The sequence below is a fragment of the Schistocerca cancellata genome, chromosome 1, assembly GCF_023864275.1.
Source record: "Schistocerca cancellata isolate TAMUIC-IGC-003103 chromosome 1, iqSchCanc2.1, whole genome shotgun sequence".
Lineage (NCBI taxonomy): Eukaryota > Metazoa > Arthropoda > Insecta > Orthoptera > Acrididae > Schistocerca > Schistocerca cancellata.
The window spans coordinates 81,434,131-81,459,615 of NC_064626.1; the positions used below are offsets into that span (position 1 = coordinate 81,434,131).

At 40.8% G+C, this 25,485-nt stretch overlaps 1 protein-coding gene across 1 annotated transcript in view; it reads right to left on the reverse strand.

Annotated features, from left to right (window-relative positions):
* The window catches only part of LOC126176519 (baculoviral IAP repeat-containing protein 6), a 329,968-nt gene that overhangs the window by 239,635 nt on the left and 64,848 nt on the right, over positions 1 to 25,485 (reverse strand). Inside the window, exons 11-14 of the mRNA XM_049924030.1 lie at positions 12,117 to 12,546; positions 8,473 to 8,719; positions 1,812 to 2,039; positions 241 to 473 (exon numbers count right to left, since the gene is read on the reverse strand). Of these exons, the coding sequence (XP_049779987.1) occupies positions 241 to 473; positions 1,812 to 2,039; positions 8,473 to 8,719; positions 12,117 to 12,546 (1,138 nt within the window). The remainder of the gene's footprint in view (positions 1 to 240; positions 474 to 1,811; positions 2,040 to 8,472; positions 8,720 to 12,116; positions 12,547 to 25,485) is intronic.

Below are 25,485 nucleotides of genomic sequence, written 5' to 3' on the forward strand. Positions count from 1 at the left end.
ATTATGACAATACTTAATTTTTATAATGTGGGATTAAAATACATGACTCAAATACCACAGCCATTAAGAGGCTCATTCAGCACATGCAAAAACACAGATATCAACCATCAATTCTCTAATGATATCAAAATCCATTGGCTAAAATAACTGTCAAAATGAAATAAAATTAAAAAATAAACTATTAGTTTTTCAAAGTAGCAAATACACTGTCTTGTCTTTCTGATGTAATTTCAGACATACCTTTCACTTCACCATCACACTGCATGCCAATGTTGAAATCTATTCCTTCATCTACTTGTGGCATCATGGTTTTCTCTTTCCTTCCAATCCCAGTTGCATTCTGTTTCAGGAGAGTTACTTGTATATTTGGTGGATTTGAACATGGAGAATGAAGGGAAAATTTCAGATCAACATGGCCAATGCAGCAACTACGTGGGAGTGTTATTTCAAACACATGTTCATCCCATGTGGTACTGACAAAGAAAAAAATACCCAATTGGTGATTATATTCTGCAATAGTGCATGTCTATTATCGACATATAAACATAAAACTTCATAAATCAATAACAAACACAGTAAAGAATCCTATACATTTGGAATAATTTTTTTCCTGGTGTATGACTGCATTGTTAAGTTGTTATGTTCTCAAATAATCTAACATTTGCAAAGTGTGCTTCATCAAGGTTGTATATTTACTACTGACTAGTGGCACTTTAGCTGTTATACACTGATATTTATATAGGCCTATTTTCACTTGTCAAGAAGAGTATATAATTGATGTTCAAATAGATGGAAGGACTGGTGACAAGATGCTTGCCCCCTTTTCCCTTGTGTAACAGTTAATCCTCTTTCTTTTTTGTTCCAATAACCTCTAATTTTCCCTAAGTGTCACTTTGTTTCTTCTGTACATTGTGCTCCTGTTTTATTTTTTTCTGTATTTAGATAATTCCAAGTTTCATACCTCTTAGAGCCTCTGTTATTTCTGATTCTTGAATTGACTTCCCAAAAGTTTGTCATTACAGCTGATATTTTCCAGCTGTTCTGTGAGATTTCTCCGTTATTTCTAATTTTCCAACGACCCTTTGTAACACACACATAATTTTTCTACTAACGCTTATTTCTAGTGTGTCTAATGCATTTACCTTCTAATCCATTGTTAACCTCATACGCATATAAGAAATACACGTTGAAGCGACATGGTTTCACACTCCTACATATTTATTTCTTATACTAGATAATCTTGACCAAACTGTTTGCTCTTTCCATTTTGATCATTCATTCATGTGTCACAGAAGTTTCAAATACATTTCCTAGCACTATTTCACCAAGGTATTTGAACCTTGATCTTATCTATGTCACCTATTTCTATTGCTACATACTTTAGTGTATTTTTATTGCCACTTCTTTTTATATTTCTGACTGGATCTTTTACCAACAGTAATTTTTTGCCTCTTATTGCCCAATCTGTAACAAGCCACTTCTGTAATCTGGTAATGCTTCCACAAAGCCCTATGCTACAACACAGTGCACTGTGTCTTTTTGGCCCCTATGTTTAACACTGCACCTGAGGGTGAAGCCCTGCAAGTGGGTTCAACCCATGGGCCTCCTGTAATTGCCACTGATATTTATATTGGCAGCTTATTACACTTAATTATGATGCTCTGCCAAATCCGAAACTGACAACAGCTCCAGAAACACACTTTAACATACAACACTACAATTGTTCTTAAGAAATGAAAAACATGCTATGAAAATAAATTGCTCTTAAAGACGTAGAAATGAAATATCAATATGAAATTTTTAAGACTTACGCATCATTCTGCAATCTCCAGGACCGCGTAAGCTGCAGGTCATCACCCTGCTGCAAATGTTGAGGATGCCTGCGCTGTTTCTGTGCCTGCATTATCTCACTCCAACAGGGTGGCACTGCAGCTGCATAGCAAGGTGTTAAGTTTTCAAATAAAGTCAGCTCGTAGAGCTGTTGCAGGTCAGACATACTGAGCTCTGTTTTATTTGCCAGTAACTGGCTGCTGCCGGAACTGAAAAATACAGGGATAATACACTTTAACACAACACTACTAGAAAAACTGGAAAGCAGAAGATATCAGCAGTAATTGATAGATCACTGATGATATGAAGGTTTTCATTCACAAAGCACAAACGAAATTTGAAAAAGGACCTAACATGAAAAGAGCTTTCAAAGCACGCTAAAGTTTTGCTGTTGCATCTACGATATTATACTGTAACATCATAAAATGAAAAAACGTTCAGCTGATAGTGACAGTGTTGTGTGCTGACATTTTCAGTGGAATAATAAACCAGCCCACCAGGTTAGAGTTCCTGTTTCAAGACAGCATTTCAATTTTCATGAACATAAAATGTGTCATAATGTCATAAGTTTATGTAAGACAGATCCCTTTCTGTAGTTGAGGCTGACAATGCACACTCAACTCTGAGATAGTCAGTTTGAACATTGGTGGTGTAGTAAATTTTCATACTCAGTACTGGGTCAGCAAGACCAAAACTCTCCATGTCTCAAGGAGTGAGGACATGTGGCACTGTTGATGGTGATCTGACCCTCAGCAAGGACATTAACTTCAGTGGTTCCCTTCAAGCCAGTCAGAAGATTAGGCTATACGGCAGCAATGGGTTTCACCCTCTTCCCCACAAAAACACTTGCACTAAATAGTACACACACTCATTAAGTCACTTACACTAGATAGATAATGCCTAGGACACAACATTCACACTTTTTGAAGGGAAGCTGTCATGCTGTGTAAATAAATAAAATCTGCCAATTATGTAGCTGAAATGCCCTTCAAGGTCACCCCCTCATCAATGCCAAATGGCTTTATGTACTTTACAGAAATGTGGAATGATTTAAAAATCAAATAAAAATCATGCTCAAGAAACTGGCAGTAATACAGAAATTATAGCTCTGTCAACACCCTCAAACAATTTAGTACTTTATCTGTCCTTAGCAACCATAAAAGTAGTTGTTAAAAAAAAAAGGAAAAAAATTAGCTACCAGTTGCACAAAAGAAATTTTATTTCTCGGACAGTTTCAAGCACTTGTGTCCTCCTTCAGAAAAATATACCACAAATAAGTACAAGGTGGGTAAGAATATTACAATTTCACAAGTATAAAAATTTGAAGGTAAAGGTTAGTTGGTTGGTTAGTTGGAGGGGATGCTGGGAGGAGGACCAAACAGCGAGGCCATCAGTCCCATCATATTAGGGAAGGACGTGGAAGGAAGTTGGCCGTGCCCTTTCAAAGGAACCATCCCAGTTTTTGCTTGAAGTTATTTAGGGAAATCACGGAAAACCTAAATTAGGATGGCTGGACGTGGATTTGAATTGTTGTCCTCCCAAATGCAAGTACAGTGTGCTAACCACTGCACCACCTCACTCGGTAAGATAAAGAGATGGTACATACCAAGAATTACATCATCATCAGTGAGTGTCAAAAATAAACAGGTGTATGCCACTTGATACTGTAGTCCGAAAAAAATACAAGAACAATGTTTAATACAATAATAAAATGTGCCATCGCAAAAAGAGCTTATAAGTGCTCACACATGGATAATAGTGCATCTGCAAATATGGTATAAGGAAATCAATCAACAAGTGCAGACATTTATGCAAGAACTGGAGCTAAGCAGCTAATGACAAGTGTATCTTGAGGTTGGTCTCAGAGTGGGGGTAAAAGTAACACAAAATAATAAAACAAAAATCTTACGTAACTGCAGTTGCCATGAAATACAAATGAAAATGTAAGTGCACATTACCAGCATATTAACTAATATATAAAATCCTACATGTTAATGATAAATAAAATAAGTTAATACAAATGGCATGTGGCAATATGGATGGGAAATTTTCTTCCCTACATGCAGACGGTTAGTTATAGGCCCTATTAATTTTCATAGGTAGGACATAGTTATTCGGTAGGTTACAGTCACTGCTACAACTGTGACTGCAGGTACATTCAGTACGTTGCAGTCAGTAGGTTGCAATCAGTGTGTTAGTTTCAATAGTTTTCATAAAGTTGTTGGACTTTGCTACGTACAGCCAGTAAATCATTAGTTACCCACTACAGTTTGGCCATACAGTGTTGCATTTAGTTGCTGTTAGCCATATACAGCTGTTCACAGCTATAATAAGTCAACCTTTTACTGTTTGGTACATTTGTTACATATAGTTAACTTTATCTTTTTTTACACAGCTTTTTTAGTATAAGTTGATCATCGATAGTTACAGGTTGTGCGTCATCAACAGTGACAAGTAATTATCCTTTTCAGTTGCGATTGGTTAGCCACTTACGTTAGCATTTATTATTACAGATACTAAACCATCCACAACTTACAAGATAATTTTGCTTCAGGTGGTTAGTTATACACAAGCAATCAGCAACACACATTCTTTTCTTTCTGACATCAGTATTTACTGTTACCAAGCACATTACCCATACTGTTTCAGCCAGTCAAATCTATTACACTTAATGCATACAATTAGTGTGAAAGGAACTATATAATTATTTCATGAAACATATTTAGGACCGTCTGTACATTCTTGAACTAGTTATTTCACTATATCAGAAGTATACAACTATGCCCACATTTATATTATCCTATAGTTATTTTTGACCATTTTGGCTACTGATCCAGAAGTGTTTCTCTACTTACTTCAATTATCGCTTTTGGCCCCTTGGTGCATTTTGCATGTTGTTTGCATGCCCATATTTCATGCTAATGATGTCTCTACACCAGTTCAGTGACCTTTTATAAAGCTTACCACATAACTGCTATGAATGTTGCTAGTTATAACTGTTTAACGACCGTATTCACAACCATGCTTGTATTCTAGTACTAGTCGTTTCACTGCAACGGAAGTATACAATTGTGCCCTCACTTCCTCTCCTCTGCAGTTATTTTCTAACTCATCATATTAGCTACTGATTGAGAAATTCTCTCCACTTACTCCAGTTACAGCTTCCAGCCTTATGATATACTTCACACTTTGTTTCTACTGACAGGTTCCCTGCTAGCAAACTTCTGATTTCACTGTATCTGTTTCAGCAATAAGTTGCTAAACTTCCCATCCATAGTGCCACGCATATCATTTGTATTAACTTATTTTACATATCGTTAATATGTAGGATTTCATATATTAGTTAAATGGATGGTTATGTGCACATACATACTGAAACATAACAGCTAGGACCTTAACACTTCTTTAAAGTTCATTACCAGCAATTTTTCGATCACATTAATTAGTTGAAAAGCTAACAACAGCATGTCAACAACAATCCTAAGCATAACCAGATATTGGCAATATCAGTAATACTACACTTTAGACATTGTGATCATGAAATAAATCTACACAATGTATTCCTTATATCTCAAGTAGACACGGTAATTGGCTGAAATGTTTAAAACTACTCTATTCTCTCAATATTGCTAAAATTCTCCTACCATCATTGTTGATAACACATGTAAAACAGAAATGATTTGAAAGTATTTAAAATTAGTAAATTCAGTTACAATTATCATCCACGACACACAGTTAAAAATTAATGTAATTCAAAAAACAAAGAACAAAATTCAATTAAAATAAGAGTTTAACTCGGTAAGCACAAAGCATTATCTTATCTGTCAGATTCAAGTTTGAAAATATTGAATTACTGAAATGAAGCACATTTTAATTAAAGCTACCTAGGAAACATGTTAGGAAGAATTTATATGATATATCTTACGAATAATCCACTAAAATGTACTGGTCTGACCTTGGCATCCAGAGCTAAAGCTTACTGGATTAACAGTCTTTTTGTTGTGCCTATCTGCGGCTCAACATCTCAATTATATGATGAGTAACAATCTACCCTTTTCATAATATTGTCATTAAAATGTTATATGTACCATTATATGTATGTATCTGACTATGTTCACGGTGAATGAAATTGCTCTGTAGCAAAATTCATGTTATGTAATGTCATTTTATTTTATGACTTGTTCAGTGTTATTTAATGTACTATTATCTGTCGAAATTCATTGTAATCTCTAATTTTCTGTTTTTAACAATTTTGTCATTGTAGCAAAATGTGTAAAAGACCTACGTCAGTTTCACTTGAAGTATCAATGCGGCACCTGTGCCAACTTTGTACAGTCGTACCTCAAAATAAACAAGACAGAAACTCAAAATTGTGTGTGGCACAAATTGATATGACCATTACTACCCACTTGGTCAAAGTTTGTAAACCAAGACTTCTGCTTATTCAGAACAGCAGCAAGATCTACTTTTTGAAGCAGATAACATAGGTTTAATGATTTAATAGCAGTCGAAGAACTTTTTATGGGGAAACTTCTCAATATTTGTTTCTGTTTTATGGCAACTACAGTGATGTAAGTTTCTGCTCTATTATTTTATCTTACTTTTACTCAGACTCCGAGGTCAACCTAAAGTTACGCAACTCATTAGCCGACTTGCTCCAGTTCTTGCATGATCTCTGCACTTGTTGTTTGGTTTCCTTATACCATATTTGTACATGCTCTTGTCACATAAACACATTTTATTATTGTATTACATACTGTTCTTGCATTTTTTTAGAAGTACAGTAAAACGCTGCATACACTTGCTGTTTTTTTATACACTCTCTAATAATGCAGTAATTCGAAGTAAATTTTTATACTTCTTAAACTTTAATATTATTTTTTCTATTACTTTTCTATGGTATATTTTTCTGCACAGTCTTCTGAAGAAGGGCACTAAGCACCTGAAGCCAGTGAATAAATAAAATTTCTTTTGTGGAATTGCATGGTTTTCCCAAGTGCAATTCCCCGATATTTCCAGACAAGTTTTAGCATTTTTCCCTTACAAATTTTGGATTCCAGGGTAAGTAAAGACGTAAGTTGAAAAAAAAAGTAAGGACTTCTTTTCTAATTAACTGTTTTTAGATGGAGAAAGAGCTAAATGGTATGTGTGTTTCATTAAGACCACCGATTTATTTCAATAAAACAACACACATTTGGTGACAAAAATAAACATTTCATTGGAGTCGGAAGACAGATTTAAAATACCTTCACTGATTTCAGAAAAAACCTTAGAAAAAATAGGCCTCTTGAAAGAAGTGTACAAGGCAGGGTAGAGATGTGTAAACCAACACTACAGGTGACCGCCAATAAAATGTTGGTTCTACTATGTTCTTTATTGTTGGTTGTTACCCACTGAGTTATGTCTATTATTTTACAGGTATTGTTTGGCATTTCTTTCATCAAATACATAAGTACATAGTGTACAAACTGACAATGACTTCCACAATTTTATGTTTGTTATTGTCCATTCTTTGTAATATATAAACTCTTTCAAAGTGCCAAAATGCACTAGAAGAAATAAAATGTCTGTAAAACACCACACTGTACAATGTACTTGCAGTGACACAGTCGCAATTCCTGAACTCCATTGCCTGTTGCCTCTGGGCGGCCAAGGAGCACCACAGTCCTGGGTCCATGGATAAACCACAAAAATCTTCCACATTATGCCACACACAAACAGACCTGGCCTGCGAGCAGATTGGTGAGATTAGATCCAATGGGCAGGGCCTGTACATTAGTGGCAAATGATGGGCTTCAGATCGGCAGGCCCAATCCGTTAGAGATACCCCACAAAAATGGCCTGTGGTTCTGGCCCTTCATGGAAGTCCACTTGTACAACCAGCTATTCACATGTCACAGACACCATGTTGATGAAATGAGACTGTAGTGATCAATCCATGCAACAGATAACTTGCACAAATACTCTGAGAATCAATACTAATGAAGATAGGTAGCAACTCACCGTAAAGATGATTGCTGAGCTGCAGACAGGCACATAGAAAAGACAATCACAATCACACTCTAACAACTAAATTTTTGGCCAGAGCCTTTGTCAGAAAACGAAACACACACACACACACACACACACACAATCACTTAGACACAACTCATGCAAAAATGATTGCCACTCCCATCTGCTGTGTCAACAGTCTCTGAGAATCAGATCCAAACAAACGACTCCTCATATGTCCCTGCCTCTCATCGGCAGCTGCTAGGCTTGTGGCAAGAAGTGGTACAGCACTGACTGCAAGCTGAGGGGAATGGTAGAAAGGAAAGAAGCAGTAAGAATGAGAGAGTAGGAAAGCGGGCTCATGTACTCAGCTGCGCCCAGCCAGCAAATATGCATGACATCTCAGTAAACAATTTAATCTGCTGACACAAAAATGAATTTTTTCCAGTGTTTTTTTTTCTCAAATTTCCCTGATATTTCCCTGATTTACCAAACACATTTGAAATTCCCTGACTTCCAGAATTTGTGGCAACCCTGAATTGATTTTTTTTTTCAACAATTTCAACAACAAATCACCCCAAAAAATAATTACAATAAATCATCATAATAAGTAACAGAGTTAAGCCAAAACAATGACTGCTTGTAACAAACCTGGAGGATGCGAGTCCAGTGGGGGAGGGTGCTCGAACAGGTTCTGCAACATCAGCAGCTGGTGCTGCACTAGAAGGTCCTGCGGCATCTTGCATGCTAAATGTTGACCTCAGCTGTGTAGCAGAGGTACTTGGCATCATATAACTTTCTGATTGATCATCTTCACATTCCTCTGTGAAGCCTTCATCACTCATCACAAAGAAATGGATACTTCCTTTCTCTGTGCAAACACACAGCCTTTCCAGACCTTAATAGCATAAACAAAAGATCAGGTTTCGAAACAAAACACACATACACACAATAAAAAAGAAACAGTACAACAACAGTTTTGTATTGGCACAAATATGAATGGAAACATAAGTATATATGTGAATGTGTAAAAAACGGATACCTAAAAGAAAAGCACGTTTTAAAGACCTATTTGAAGCAAAACTACACATCCTCGCAGAAAAAGTAAAGCACCCAGAAGACACAATCGAATGTTAATGTAACTTCGTCTATGTATACACTAGCATATGAACAATTATAATTGCAATCCTCTGTGACAAGCAAGACAACCACCAGAGTACATTAATGTCATTTGTGTTTAGTGTATTTATCAGGCCTGGCAGGGTATGTAAGGGGCCACAAACAGCTTCAGATGTTGAGTGATTACTGACACAGACATGGAGGTGTTGCGTACTTGTGTGGGACACTGTTAACAGCACCTGACAGAGTGGAAGTGGCCTCATTGTAGGTCTCCATTTGGCCAGCTGGTCAAATCGTGCAATATCCAGATTTGTGGGGCCTTCAGATTTGACAGCAGCCCAATGTAGGAATGCACACGAACCTGAGGGCAGGCACATTTGTCATCAAGGTTCTGGTCAACTACCGCAAGAGGGGAAATGCCATACTGTGCACCAGGCGCAACACAGTCCCTTCACATCTGCGTCTGCCATCCGAGAACTAGTGATGGACTCCCTGCAACATTCTGTGACCTTGTATGTTACATCTCACGTGACAAAATGGTAGTGTCATTTCCAACAGAACAATGTCCATTCACATGTGGCTCATCTCTCTGTGAACTGTGTAATGGCTACGAACACCCACAGAGCTGTCCCCAATTAGAAACTATGTCGGTTCAACTCCATCTGAATCAGATTTATGCCACTCTTCTCAACTGAGTAAGTGCATGCCTCCAAGCCAAAGGGAATGCAATGTCCTACTGGTAAGTGGGCTCGTACTCGTACTCATGAGCCAAGTTATTCATAAACTTGACTTAATTTTGTAATCTTTGAAATAACATCACATACCTTCTCACCTATGAATTTTCGTTTTGTTTCAATTCCCCTTCTGCATGCTTCACTTCGCAGTGTAACAGTGCATTACACTTTTCAGTATTCGTACCACCTTAAGACGATCATGGTAGCTGATACATGTAAAGCAGTGTACATACAAGGAGCAAATACTGTGCGCCCTGGTCTGTGTTTGTAAAGAGGGTGCATGAGCAGTAACAATGGATAAGCACCACTCACAGGTGCAATTTTGGGCTGAGCTGCCAGCGTTGATGGTCGTTTACATGAGGTGTGCTCACTTGTGTGAATGAATGGTGTGTGTTTTTCTCCCTTTCCCTGATGAAGGCCATGGCCGGAAGTGTCTTTTTTAATTGTGGTTGTCTGCAACTTAATGTGTCATCTTTACAATAAGCAGCAATTTCTCTTTTCCTACGTTGTTCTGTTAAAATATGTTTCACTGCATTGAATCCATAGAAATTGCAATAACTGCAATCTCTGTAAACGCATAAAAGTTTTGGATTTATTAATATAACTCTATAGGTGATACAGAATCTGCCCCAAAGGCCTTTCTTTCCCCAAATTGATCAAGATGTTGCACCATGGACAGCAGTACGATGGTAACAGACTGGAAATAGTTTTGGGGAAGTGAAACTTTATGAATAACCAAACAGGAAGAGCCTTTGAGAGTGAGTATGTGAAGTGTCCATACAGATTTTCATACATAGAAACATACAGTGCAAATGGTTTCACCGCGAAAAACGAGATTAAAAGCATTACTCTTTCCCTTTATCACTCTGTGAACTCTCCACTATTTGCAAGGATAGATGTAGACAAAAAGTCCTTGCTGTCAGTCATCTTTCCTAAATCACCCCACATTACTCCACCTACAGCAATTCATACAATACTATGCGTTTAAATGACTGTGCAAATAATGCTGATGGCTCTGACACGGTTTTCAGCTAATGCAGTTGTATGCAGTGAGATTGTAGCATTACAAAATTGTTGAACAATGCAGGAGAACTGCAGATCAACACTTTTAGCAAAGACAGACAGCTGGCCAACAGAAACCAACTCATTACATTAAAAGTATGTAAAAAGCCTGGCAGCTTTACAACACCATTGATGATTAATCACTGGAGAATCAGACACAACCATAAAATACGCAAAGGTATTCATCCAAAGTAACTTAAGATGAAACAACCATACATATCTAGTTGTCAAAGGTACAGATTCATACAGATTCACTGGACAAGTAATGTGGATAGAGGTTACTTACAAAAATATTTTCCTATCTATCATATTGCCTGCAATCTGGAAAACATACGAAGCCGGTGCAGTGGAAGAGAGATAAAATTCAAATGACATTATCACACTTCACTGCTGGTTTGTTTCTGCAGAGCATCAAAGAAATGCTCGGCAGTCACTAGTGGATGGTATTACAAGACAACTGTCGTGATCATATGTAGAAAAGTAAGAAAGAAAGTAAGTAAGTAAGTAAGTAACAGTAATGGAAATTTCTGGATGGAGCAATACATAAAATGGAGCACAGAAACACGTAAGAGGAAAAAGCATTCACACTATCTTTCGAATAATGTTCCTTTTCTAGCACAAGTACAAGTCTTGTCATGATCACAAGAACGTGTGTTGGGTGAATGTGTGTACTTGTGCTAGAAAAAGAGGTACTGCTCAATAGTTAGTGTGAATGCTGTTTCTTGTTACATGTTTCTGTGCTCCACATATTACTCTCCTACAGGTGAATGGTTGACTTTCCCTTATTTTAAATAAAGTAGGATGTGTGTAAGTCACTTAACAATCAACAAACACTGAGAATGGACACAGAGGAGGCCGAGTTGGAAAGAACTATGTTGGTCAATGTTGTTGTTGCTACTGGGAATTACAGATATTAAATTCAATGTCCCTCGTGTAACAATGTCAATCAGAGAAAGGAGCCAGCTTTGAGCTTTTCAACTAGCATTTGTTACAGTTTAAAACTAACATGAACTAACAAATGTTTCGTGTAAATGATACAAACCATTTTGCCAAAGAAGAGACCATAACACCTACCTGGGGTACAGAAAGCACACACTTTTACAATGAGGCTACAGTGCCTACTCACACTGTGTTATTGTTTGCCCAAAATGATTAGTGCACATACTAATTTGTCTAATTACTTCCAGTTTCCGCCAGTTTAGAACTACCAAGTTGTGAGGTCATGAGGAAAAACTAAATGGTTTAGAGTAAAAAAAAGCAGCTTCCAAAGAAAGCTCATTTCTTGGAAGCGTAAAATCCAGTATACGCTTTGTATATTGCTATCAACAAAATAAATACTAGTTCACCTAAATGAAACTATAAAAAATATGGTTAACTTACTGTTGCAATAAGCTGCCGAAACGTATCTGGTACCGCTCTTCTCAGGCACAGCAACTGCAACTGTCCTCAAGTTAACAAGACTGGCAATTCTCACACTCCCATCTCTGCAAATCAGTGCTGCCAATCCCTGAGGCATACCCTTGACTGGACTGCTGGGAATTTCTGGTCTCGAACTCTCATCCCGTTCTGCCAATGGAAGCAACGTAACTTCGGTGGGGCATTCTCCTATGTCACTTAACAATCGAACAGCCACTGGCTCTTCATCCAGTCGAATTGCTTCTCCTGCACTTCCACTAAGGTCAAGTGAGTAGACCAACAGTGCTCCTCCAACTGATGCGCTGTCCTTGCCACGAGTGCTGCTTCTGGTTGTGCTACCTCTGGCTGTGTAAGAAGGGTCATGTCTCGGCCCATCAGGTGGTTCTTTTGGCAACTGTAATCAATATTACACAGTTATTTTCCAGATGACTTCATTCCTCTGAAAGCTTTGGCAACACACTCCTACACAACGTGCCCAACTAACAGCACAAATGTTATAGAGAACAATAATATAAATTCCAAGATGGGAACACTAAATACAATGAGGGTAAACAACTCTGTGTCTGCAGTCAAATGATTTATGGTGCAAGGATATACTGGCACAGTGACTTAACTAGTTTTAAATTTACCACTCTCTTCCTAGAACAAGAACATACATTCATATACAGGCACCCAAACACCTCCTCTTGCAGCCATCGTGGCACTGACTGATAAGAAACTAGTGTGTTTTGTGTCAGTGTGAAGGGATGGTACTTAAACTATAAAAAGAACGGTTACCTTTCCTCATTTTTATTTATCGTCCATTATATGGGTTGAATAATAAGACATCATTAGAGTTTTCAAAATGAATCATGTAATGAACTGATGTAAAGAAGTGTGTTAAGCGACTCTCTGTGTGTGTGTGTGTGTGTGTGTGTGTGTGTGTGTGTGTGTGTGTGTGTGTGTGGGCGCGCACTCTGTTTTATTTATCAATGTCAGAAATACAGACAAAGATACATAGATCACTTTTATGACAAATTACATTCAAGTAATTACAACAATACAATGCTGAGAAGAAACAAAAAAAGAATGGAAATAATTTCTTCAAATGACAACAAAAAATGACAGACCGCAACATAAATAATAAACATTGCTGAAATAAACTACACAATTTAGTAGTATCCATCTAGTAATGGACAACATATATAGCACTTTTATTCATTAGCACCTATTAACATTTTGTACAAGATGATCTGTATGTAATGGTAGTCTGTCTACAATCTCACACAGCTGATTTTATATGGAAATCCAACTTTGCATATTTCCCTTGTATTTATGAACACATGAGTGCAGCCTATTCGATGTTTTTCACATGTACCACAAATAGTCATGTTGAGGTGAAATGATAAGAGAGTTTGTTGCAGCAATGTAAGCAAGTCTTTCCGCTTGTATCTAATGCAAACTGCGCCTGCCTAAAGCTTGGGTGAACACAGGCACTTTAGGAAGCTGTTTGCAAATTTCGGTTTGGTATTAATACAGGGTGTTAAAATAAAAAATTATCCAATATATCAGGGGACAATCGTATGCATCAAAACAAGAAAAATAAGTCTCACAACACTGGGTCCTATAAAGCATACCTTCTGACATATTACCACTTGTTCAGAGGAGGTGCTCAACATTATGTCCATTCATTTCAATGCATGTCTCTGCACTTTGGTGTAAGAACTCACACACTCTTTGAATTTGCCCTGGTTGGTTCTAAATGTGCTGAGATGCACAGAATATACAATTACATGATGTCTGCATATCATTTATTTCAGTGGCATAGACCAGTTACTTCATGCGTCCCCATAACCAGAAGTCTTGTGGATTTAGATTTGGGGAACAAGTAGGCCAAGGTATGGCACCTCCACGGCCTATCCACCGGTTTACAAATGTTCTCATCAGGTGCCAATGCACAATGCAGAGACAATGTGCAGATGCGTCATCTTGCATGAACGACATCTGTAGTCCATCCTGAGACGACACGTCCTCCAGAAAGATAAGCAATACAGGTTATGGGCTCTCAGATTAATTCCATCTGCTAAACCATAGCAGTAAATCATATCCATCATTTTGGATGTGGAATAAATGGCCTCCATTGCTAGGTTGTGTCAGAGTATTTACACGAGAGATAACATGTACTGCACCACAAACAGCACAATAACATGGAATTTAAACATGACCTGTAAGTAGGCCAAACATCAAGGTACGCACCTGGAGTTAGCAGAAATGTACACGGACAGAAACAGATGTAACAGGACTACAGAACAATCACACAATGTAAATGAAACAACTCACTGCAGACCTCTGAGCCAACGAATGTTTGCACTGATACTGTACAGCAATATCCCAGCACACTGTTATGCCTTGTATGACAACATTGTGCAACAATGGTGCTCATATCTGCAACAGCATGTTCATATGTTCATGATGCTGTCCTATCTCACATTATTCCACACAAGGGGTTGTAATTAACGTTACTTATCAGGTAGTCATCTGTAGTAGGACAAGCAATGAATTGCCATGGATGACATCACAAAAGTAACTCCTATGAACATGTGTTCATGTGTCACATGTCAGAACATACACTTTGTAGGGCCAAACAATGGAAAACCCAGGATGGAATGTCGGAAAGTGAGCTTTCGGCCAACATGGGCTTTGCCAAAAATAGACGACAACACACACACACACACACACACACACACACACACACACACACACACACACACGGCCACTGTGCCCACCTATGACAGTCTCTGCACCTGACATGGGATGGGCAGCAATCAAGCGTGTAATGAGATGGGGAGGGGGAGGGGTGGAGGAGGGAAGGGGAGGAAGGAGTGGAGTTGGGAAGGATGAGGGAGGGAGGGGAAGAGAGGAGGGGAGGGGGAGGAGGGGAGGGGGATGGGATAGCTGGGTAGGGATGGGGGTAGATGCACATGCTGCCTGTGGAAGCATGGAGAGATGTATTGGGGCCAGAAGAGGGGTGCTAGTTGTAGCATCAGGTGGGTGACGGGGGAAACAAGAGAAGTAGAGAAGAGGAAGCAGGATTTATGGCATTTAAGCGTAGTACTGGAGTGGAATCAGGGAAGGGGGGATAGGCAGGTGGAGAACGAGCTAGTGAAGGATGAGGCCAGAGTAGGTTACAGGTGTGAAGGATAATTTGTAGAGTGTATTCCTACCTGGACAATTCAGAAAAGCAGGAGATGGTGGAAAGACTCCAGACAGTACAGGCTGTGAGGCAGTAATTAGAATGAACCACATTGTGCTGGGCAGCATGTTCAATAACTGAGTGATCCAGCCACCTCCTGGCCACAGTTTGTCAGTTGCCATTCATGCAACAGACTGCTTGTTAGTTGTTATGCCCACACAGAATGTGGCACTGTGGTTCCAAAAAGTCGGTAGATTAGATGGTTCTTTTTAACAAGTTTCCCTGCCTTTGTTTTATTTTGTTTTGTTTTAGGGTGCAAAAACAACTAGGGTCATACGCACCCATGTCAAAAATACAGAACACGAAGACAGAGAAGAGTTAAAAACGACTACACATCAATCCCAATCAACGTAAGAGAAGACAGCTAAAAACAGGGACATGGAGAAAGGTCTATAACATACACCATAGAGAAATGGAGGTCCAGAAATAAAATTTAAATAGCCTTCACCATATTTCTACGATGGACAAAAAGTAAAATTGGTCAACAGCCCAAGTGTCATTTGCTGAAATGGCCAAAGACTCATATGGCAAACCCAAATGGGAATGTGAAAGGTTAAAAAAATGGGCATTCCGTTAGGAAATGGCATGCAGTTAAGAGTTGGGCACAATGTGCACAAAGTGGTGAGGGAGCGCCACTTAACAAATGGCAATGGCTAAAACAGGCAGTGCCCAATACGCAATCTAGTTGAAATGACCACCTAGCAGCATGAGGTCCGAGAGGAGGTTGACCAAACAACTGGGAGAGGCTTAATAACCTGTAGATCATTCCCATGATGGGGGGAACAGAGGAGTGACACCACCTCCTGATAGATGGTGGCACAGAGATCATCGAAGGGAATGTAAGAACTAGTGGGCTGAGGTACTAGGACTGCAAACTTGGCAGCAGTGTCAGCAGTCTCGTTTCCTGGCAGATCGACATGACCAGGAACCCACGTAAACCTCACAGTGGCTTCATCAAGTGCGAGCAAGTGACAGTTTTCCTGGACTGTTGCACTAAGGGATGGCAGGTGTACAGCGCACAGAGGCTTTGAAAGGTGCTGAGAGTGTCTGAGCAGATGACACAATTGAAAAGCCTATGTTGCTGGATGTACTCCATGGCTTGATACAGGTCAAAGAGCTCTGCTGTAAATGCTGAGCAGTGTGCTGGAAGGGGGTACCGAACGACGTCAGTGTCAATGATAAGGGTACACCCAACACCATAGTCAGTCCGAAAGACATCAGTGTACACTGAGGTACAATTGCGAAGATCCATGCAAAGGTCATGAAACTGAAGGAGACAGAGCGAGGCTGGAGTAGTGTCCTTCGTAAACGAATGAAGGCCAAGGTGAACACGGGCCGCCACACAAAGCCAATGTGGTGAAAGGTTTAGATGAAAATGATTTGGGTTAAGGTGAAGCTCGACATCATGGTCATCAGCACCCTGACGAAAAATCAGCATGCTAGTGTCATGGGTGGGGATGAAGGCTGTCCCCACATGCGGAGCAGTTTATAATGTGTTAAAGTGTGGAAAGTCTACACCCACTACGAAAGTTGCAGGTAGCATGAAGTAAATTTGCCGGAGCAAGAGCCAAATGCATACCCTAGGAGGTAACAGAGAAGAGGGATGCGCCCCATACTGGTGATCAAAGGAGCCTTTGAAGGAGGCGGCATAGGATGTGGCCACGCATCGCAGACAGATGGCATGCATACCTGCCGATGAAAAAGTCACAGTGGTAGGAAAGCAGTAGTTCAGCAGCTTCTGCATACAGACTCTCAAGTGGGTTAGCGTAAAAGGCGCCAGTGGCCAAATGGATGCCACGATGGTGGATAGTACTGAGATGGCGTAAGAGGGATGGATGTGCAGATGCGTAAACAAAGCACCCATAGTCTAGTTTCTAACAAACAAGGGACCGGTCCAAATGGAGGAGAGTGGTTCGATCTGCACCTCAGGAAGTACCATTGAGGACACATAGGACACTGGGGTAAGGCAAGACACGTGGGACGTCCAAGAGTGTTTCCTATCAAGCATGAACCCCCAGGAATTTCACAGTTTCAATGAACGGAAGAGTAACAGACCCACGATGTAAAGATGGTGGGAGAAACCAATTGTGTCGCCAGAAATTCATACAAACGGTTTTGTCAGAGCAAAAATGAAAGCCATTGTCAATGCTCCATGAGTAAAGACGATAGAGATATCACTGGAGACGCTGCTCAATGAGACAGCTCCGTGGAGAACTGCACCTAAACTACACATCAACAAAAAGGGAGCTGGAGATGCCTGACGGTAGACAGGCCATTATAGGGTTTATGGTGATAGCAAAGAGGATGACATTGAGGATGGAAACCTGTGGCGCACCAGTTTCCTGGATAAAGGTGTCCGACAAGGCAGAATCAACAACGGACCTTGAAAACTCGGATCTGTTATCAATTCCTCAAGGAAATGGGGCAGGTGAGCACCGAAGCTTCACGTGTAGAGTGTACATACGACAGGTGTCTTAGACTTTCTCCAAATCGAAAAACATGACCACAGCCTGGGATTTCCACAGAAAAACATTCACGACATGGGTGGACATTGTGATGAGATGGTCAACTGCAGAACACCACGCTTGAAATCCACACTTGCAGTGGTTGGTAAATTGCGTGACTCGAGCCACCTTACCAGTCGGGCATGAGTCACATGTTCCATCACGTTGTAAACACAGCTGGTGAGAGAGATGGGGTGGTAACTAGATGGAAGGTGTTTGTCCCTACCAGGATTAAATATGGGTATGACAGTGGCTTCGCCAGCGTCTGGGAAACGTGCCCTCTGCCCAGATGTGGTTATGTGTATTAGGCAGAAAGTGCTTGCCCACAAAAGAAAAATGTTACAACATCTGAATGTGAACAGCGTCTGGACCTGGGGCAGAGGATAATGATGAAGTGAGAGCATGATCTAGCTCCCTCACAGTAAAGGTGGCATTGTAGTAATGACAGTTCTGAGACGAGAAGTGTATCGCCTGAGCCGCCTCTGCTCATTTCCAATAGAGAACTGCAACAGATCGCAAAATTGTCAATGAAAAGGGAACCGGAAGTGCTCAGTGGGTTCCTGAATAAAGGTGTCTCTCAATGCAGAACCCGTACGCACCCTGAAACCTCGGTCTTTTACGAATTGCTGAAGGAAACATTGCATGCGGCCATGGAAGCCTCACGTGCGGAGAGTATGGAGGATACTAGTCCCCCAGCAGGTGCTTTAGGTTTCTCCAAATCGAAAAACGGTCACAGTCTGATATTTTCACAGGAAACCTTGCATGACATGAGTTGACAATGCGATGAGATGGTCAACTGCAGAACAGGGCACTCGAAATCCACACTGTGCAGTAGTTAGTAAACTGCGAGACTCGAGCTACCATGCCATCTGGGCATGAGTCACACATTCCATCACCTTGCAAACACAGCTGGTGAGAGAAATGGTGCAGCAGCTAGAAGGAAGGTGCTTGTCCTTACCGGGCTTAGGTATGGGTATGACACTGGCTTCACACAAGCATCTGGGAAACGTGCCCTCTACCCAGACACGGTTTTATGTAAGGAGTGAAAGTGTTTCCCCGCAACAGAAAGGTGCTGTAACATCTAAATGTGAACATTGCCCGGCCCTGGGGCAGAGGATAGCGATGAAGTGTAGCATGATCTACCTACCTCATAGTAAAGGTGACATTGTCACACTCACGATTCTGAGAAGACAAAGGTACCTTACGAGCCTTCCCCACTTGTTTCTGATAGAGGAAGGCAGGGTGACAGTGGGAAGAGCTCCAAATTTCCGCAAAATTGCGGCCCAAGGTGTTGGAGAGAGCAACAGAGTCCACAATGACATCATCTGTTACTGTCAGGCCAGAAATTGGTGAATGGATCTCGGCCCACACAACAGACAGGGGGTGGAGTTGTTAAAAGAATTAGTGAATGATATCCAGTCAGCTTTTTGCAATCCCATAAAACAGAATGACACTGTGCACACATCTGTTTATAATGAATGCAGTTTGCCATTGTAGGATGACAGTAAAAAATGCAATGAGAACGTCTCCAAGTGCGATTTGTGTCGCGGCATGCCTCAGATCATCGTGGAACTGGGACACGGCGTGGTAAAGAGAAAGTGCGAGGAATGGAAAATTTTGCAGAGGTAAGAATAACATTTGTAAGATATTCCACCTGGTCATCGCAACTGGTGAAATCTTGTTCTTCGAAAGTCGTCATGGAGGAGTGAAGCTGCCACTTGGCCTTAGTAGGCTGCCATTTGGGTGTGCACGTGGGTGGGGTAGGAATCAGCAAAAGAACAGCACACGGGAAATGGTCACTTGGATAGGTATCAGACACAATGGACCATTCAAGACAATGGGAGGCTGGGCAGTGCAGAAGGATAGGTCCAAATGGGAATAGGTGTGCGAGGAGTCTGAAAGAAATGTGGGTGCTCCTGTGTTAAGGTAGAATAGGTTAAGTTGATTAAGAATATCAGCCAAGAGGGCACCTCTCTGACAGATTCTGGGAAAACCCCAAAGGGGATGGTGCGAGTTAAAGTCACTGAGCAGCAGAAATAGGTGTGGTAGCTGGCCCGTAAGCTGGAGGAAGTCTGCCCTGGTGACATCAAGTGACAGAGGGAAATAGATGGGACAACGGAAAATGGTCAAGTGAAGAAGGAAAAGCGAATTCTAACAGCTTGAATATGGGTAGTCAGGGAGATGCACTGACTATGATCATCATCCCATATGAGCAACACAATTCCCCCATGGAATGGAAGCTGACCTCGAGGGAAGGTCAAAACAGACCAGGAAGAAATGTGAAAGCTCAAAGCAGTCGCGAGGATGCAATTTTGTTTCCTGACGGCAGAGAACAAATGGACGCTGCAATTCTAAAAGCAACCGTAAGTCCTCTTTCTTGGGTTGAAGGCCGCGAACGTTCCATTGGAGGAGTCACGATGAGGAATAACTGAAGGGGTGTCACCTCGGGGGCTGCCGAGAGCCAGCCTATGAAGACTCGCTGCTACAGGGCGCAGAGGTAGGAGGATACTACTCCACGAGATCCACAAAAGCGTCAGCTTTCTTGTGCTGTCAGCCTGCAGAGTCCAAGGCAGAGAAATGGTTGGTGGTGCACACCAGTGACACAGAGGCCAGGTGGAGGAAGGTATCATGTGGCGACACTGTCAAAGAGGATCTTAATAGAGTCAGCGAAGGAGAAGAGCATTTGCCATTGTTGGACTTCTTTGAGCCTTTCCAGTTAGCAGAGGAAGACTCAGGTGTTAGTTGGTTGGAGGGATGTAAGAAGTCTTGACAGGAGTATCCCATCTGTCCTTTATGGCCTGCTGATTTTGTAGCCGGTGACTTTGCCCCGTTAGGCAAGAGTTTGATGGCTTGTTGCACAGTTGGATGAGGGGATGGTGATGCTGCCATGACAGTGGGGGATTTCAGAAACTCAAGAGCTGAATTTGAGGTCACCTGTCTGCGTGACATGTCCTTCATGGAGGGAGATGTAGCAAGAACAGTACAATAAGTGCCACACAGTAGAACACAGGCTTTGCGACTAGCCAATAATTTACGTGCAACTGGGTAATTCAGATCTCCTGGACAGCCTGCTCATCGAGATACACGGGACAATCTCGAGTTGCGGCGGCACGGTCGCCATTGTAGTTGATACAGCGGGGAGGAGGCGGTGGACAACTGCCCTCGTGCGCATCCCTACCACAGGTGACACATTTGGCTGGGTGTCGACAAGAAATTTTGAGTGTGGTTGAAATGATGACACTGGTAGCAGCGCATCGGGTTCAGAATGTATGGTCGGACAGTGATAACTTCATAGCCTGTTTTGATCTTTGACAGAAACACCACTCTATCGAAAATGAGAAAAAGAATGCACGTGGGAACTAAGGATGTGTCTACCTTTTTCATCACCCGATGGACGGCAATGACACCCTGATCAGAAAGGTATGTTTGGATTTCGGCCTCGGTCTGACTGCCGAGCAGCCTAATGTAAGTAACATCACAGGAAGAGTTCAGAGTTGTATGGACCTTGACACGAACAGGTAGACGCGGAGAAGAGAAGTAGCAGGCAGTTGTGCTTGAGAACCAGAAGTAGTCTCCAAAAGCAAAGTGCCATTCCACAAATGACAGCAGGATTTCACAGGGCCGGCAATTGCATCAACACCTTTCTGAATAAGAAACTGATTTACCGTCGTGAAGGATTGACCATCTTCAGTACATGAAACTACGAGGAACCGTGATGCAGCTGGAAGGTGCACCCGCCTAATGTGTACACACCTCAGGCCACAACTCCCGAACACCTGACAGAGGGACCATTCAGCAATATGGAAAGGTTGCAGCTAAGACAATCATCCTTCCCTGGACCTGGACTGTACCAGGGGGTATGTGGAAACCCTACCTGTCAACCTGAGGCTGGGAATTACGTGTTACCCAGTCACCTGTTATGCTTCAGACACGTGGGCCATCCTGCAGGATTACACAGGGATGAAGAAGAAAAGGAGCAGCCTCAAATGCCAAAGTGGAGAAGCATAAAAGGTGAACAAAGAAAGGAAAAGGGAATGAAAACAGTGGTGAGACTGTTCTTTTGTCAGCTACAAACAATGCAAAACATCCCAAAAACACCCCAGACATGTTCCCCACAAGAGGAGGATAATTTTGGTCTGGGGAGGCCTCAGTGAGGTCCTCAGCATATCTGGAGGTGGGCTGCTAGTCATTTTAAATACTGCCACCACAAGTGTTAGTGTCTTGAAAGGACGACAGTGTCTTGAAAGGAGGACATAAGATAAGCATCATCAAAAGCAAAACGAAGATCATGGAATGTAGTCAAATTAAATCAGGTGATGCTGTGGGAATTAGATTAGGAAATGAGACACTTAAAGTAATAAAGGAGTTTTGTTACTTTGGGAAGCAAAATAACTGATGGTGGTTGATGTACAGAGGATATAAAATGTGAAATGGCTAAAGCAAGGAAAGCCTTTTTGAAGAAGAGAAATTTGTTAACATCTAGTATAGATTTAAGTGTCAGGAAGTCATTTCTGAAAGTATTTGTATGGAGTGTGGCCATGTATGGAAGTGAAACATGGACGATAACTACTTTAGACAAGAAGAGAATAGAAGCTTTCAAAATGTGGTGCTACAGAAGAATGCTGAAGATTAGATGGGTAGATCGCGTAACTAATGAGGTGGTACTGAATAGAATTGGGGAGAAGAGGAATTTGTGGGACAACTCGACTAGAAGATGGAATCAGTTGGTAGGACATGTTCTGAGGCATCAAGGGATCACCAATTTAGTACTGGATGGCAGCATGGAAGGTAAAAATCATAGAGGGAGATCAAGAGATGAATACACTAAGCAGGTTCAGAAGGATGTAGGTTGCAATAGTTACTTGGAGATGAAAAAGCTTGCGCAGGATAGAAGCATGGAGTGCTGCATCAAACCAGTCTCTGGACTGAAGACCACAACAACAATACAAGATGAATCTTCTGTAGCAAAATAACTCCTAAGTTACAGCAATTAGTGAATTCAAATAACATCAGCCGCCAAGGACCAATACCATCATTTGGTTGCTAAAATAAACACAGAACTTCATCACACTAAGTGTGAAAAAGAGTTTAGACTACAGTTTGTACATCTTTTCATGAATCTGGTTGCCTGCTAGAAGCTCAGTAGCAGCTATGTCACTTATCCTTTATCACAGAAAGTAGTATTTGTAATGGACTGGAGCACATGCTGACTGTATAAAAGACCATCATCCAGTTCTGGTTCAAGACATGAATGGGATTTTTCTCAGGGCAATGACTACTGATGTCACAAATCTCAAGAACAGATTACCAACCATCCAATATTGTAAAAACAGGCCCAAATGGAGACACCATGCACACTTTAATTGGGAAGGGCCTGTATAGGATTATGATTGTTCCAACATACATAAAGAGGTTAATTCACAGTTCTGTTGGATGATTCACACTAGGAACGTAGGGAGAAATCATTTTCTATGACAATAATGCATAATATTCAACTGCAGGAATCTTTCAGGTCCCAGATATTACCTGCACCAAGAATATGAGAGAGCCTCTCTGCAAATGATCTGTGGGCAACCACTTCCTCACAAATTCTTAAGGATACAAAGGGTCTGCAAACATGGACCAAGCCAAAAATCAGAATAATTCACACACATATGAATGAAATGCAGATATGTCTCGATGGCTGTCACTTCTCAATTCGCCCATGTTCCTCTTACTTATTCTCATTTTGCGATTTGATTCAGGAAACATTCTTTTGAACGAATTCATTGTTTCATTGCTTTTAGCGACATACTGTGTCTGTCATAAGTAGCTGATTTACAATATATTTTTTTTGTGTAAAAGAGCTCAAGAGACGACACTGATTATAAAATAAAACTCATACTGGAGCTCCATCTTACAACTGTACAGAAAATTAACTCCCCCCCCCCCCCTCCACCCACCCCAATGAGTAATCTCATTTAGAGAAGTACTTCTACATTAACAGGCAGAAGTTTTGTTCATTTAAGCTCAACCCTTTTGGAGAAATTGCTCACTAACAAGGGGACCTTCCAGGCTCAGAACTTCAGTTCAGGATGAGACTTCGCACATTGCTAGTATACCTCAAGGGTGTCCATTCATAGAAGTCTTAAAGTGCACTATACACAAAATTCCTAAAAAAATTAGGGCTCTAAAGTTTTAAATGTAGCTTGTATGCACTGCACATATGGGTCATAGGTAGCACGGAATAGATAAGTGAAGTAGCTCAGTCAGTAGTGCGCTAGGCTATTATTTTTTTTTTTATGAGATGGCTGTCACAGGCTACTTAAAATGTGAATTACACTCATCAATACTGTCTTTTTAAAAAGTTGAATAATTTCAATTCAAGTTTCTTGAGTTGAATTGAAGCATTGATTACTGTCATTACTATGTTAATACAAAATTTAGCAATGTTACAAGCTGTGGAAAGGTTACAAATATTAGAAGTAAATTCGAGAGACCGGTGTGAGTGTAATTCACATTTTAAATAGCTGTTACAGCCATTTCATAAACAAAATAAATTATTTATGATTTAATTGATAATGCTTTAGGTCATTAACTTTATTTAACATTTGTTCAAATTTTTAATACAATTAAAAAAAACAACATGAAATCATACCAGTAGGTAGGTAGGATCGAAAACAGATCGGCTGCATGGCTGTCTAGCACATTACTAACTAAGCTGCTTCACTTATCTAATGCTTTGCTACTTATGACTCATATATGCTGAGCATATGAATGACGTTTAAAACTTCAGGGCCCTTTTTTCGGAATTTTCTGGATAGTATGCTTTAAGACTTGTATGAGTGAACACACATGAGTTATGCTACTAATGCTACTATGCAAAGTCTCATCCCAAACTGAATTTCCAAGACCAGAAGGTCCCCTTGTACAACTGTGTGTGTGTGTGTGTGTGTGTGTGTGTGTGTGTGTGTGTGTGTGTGTGTGTGTGTGTTCGCAGTATGTACAAGTGGATTTTGAAGTCACTCATATGCAATTCTTAGAAGATCTGTCAGCGAGAAAAAACTTTTACTTAATAAATCTACATTCTACATGCGAGAGTTGGAACTTAAATAGTGGCAACTATTTATTCACAACTGATACAAAAGAGTTACATGTTTGCACCTGTAACTGTCCTTCATAATAGTCAACAGCGTTGTGTAGAGCCCGTTGCCAGCAATGAGGAAGGCGTAGTATACTGTTAGCAGAGCCTGTTCTGTTGATGGTGCGAATGGAGCGGTCTACTGCCTGTCAAATCTCTGGAACAGTTCTGAAGCGAATGTCACGAATTGGTTCCTTCATCTTCAGGATCAAATCAAAGTTACAAGGACTTCAGTCTGGGGAGTATGGTGGATGGTACAGTACTTCCCAGTCCCATTGACCAAAAGAGCAGCCACAGCTTGCACTGTATGCGCCCGCTCACTGTCGTGCAAAATGATGGTTGGGTTGCGCAGAGCCGCTTCTTTCACAAAGCTGGTCGCAGGTGATGCTTCAAAAACGAGCAGTAATACTGTGCACTGACAGTCTGCCATGGAGGAACGTAATGCGTTAGGATAACACCATCACAGTCTTACACGAG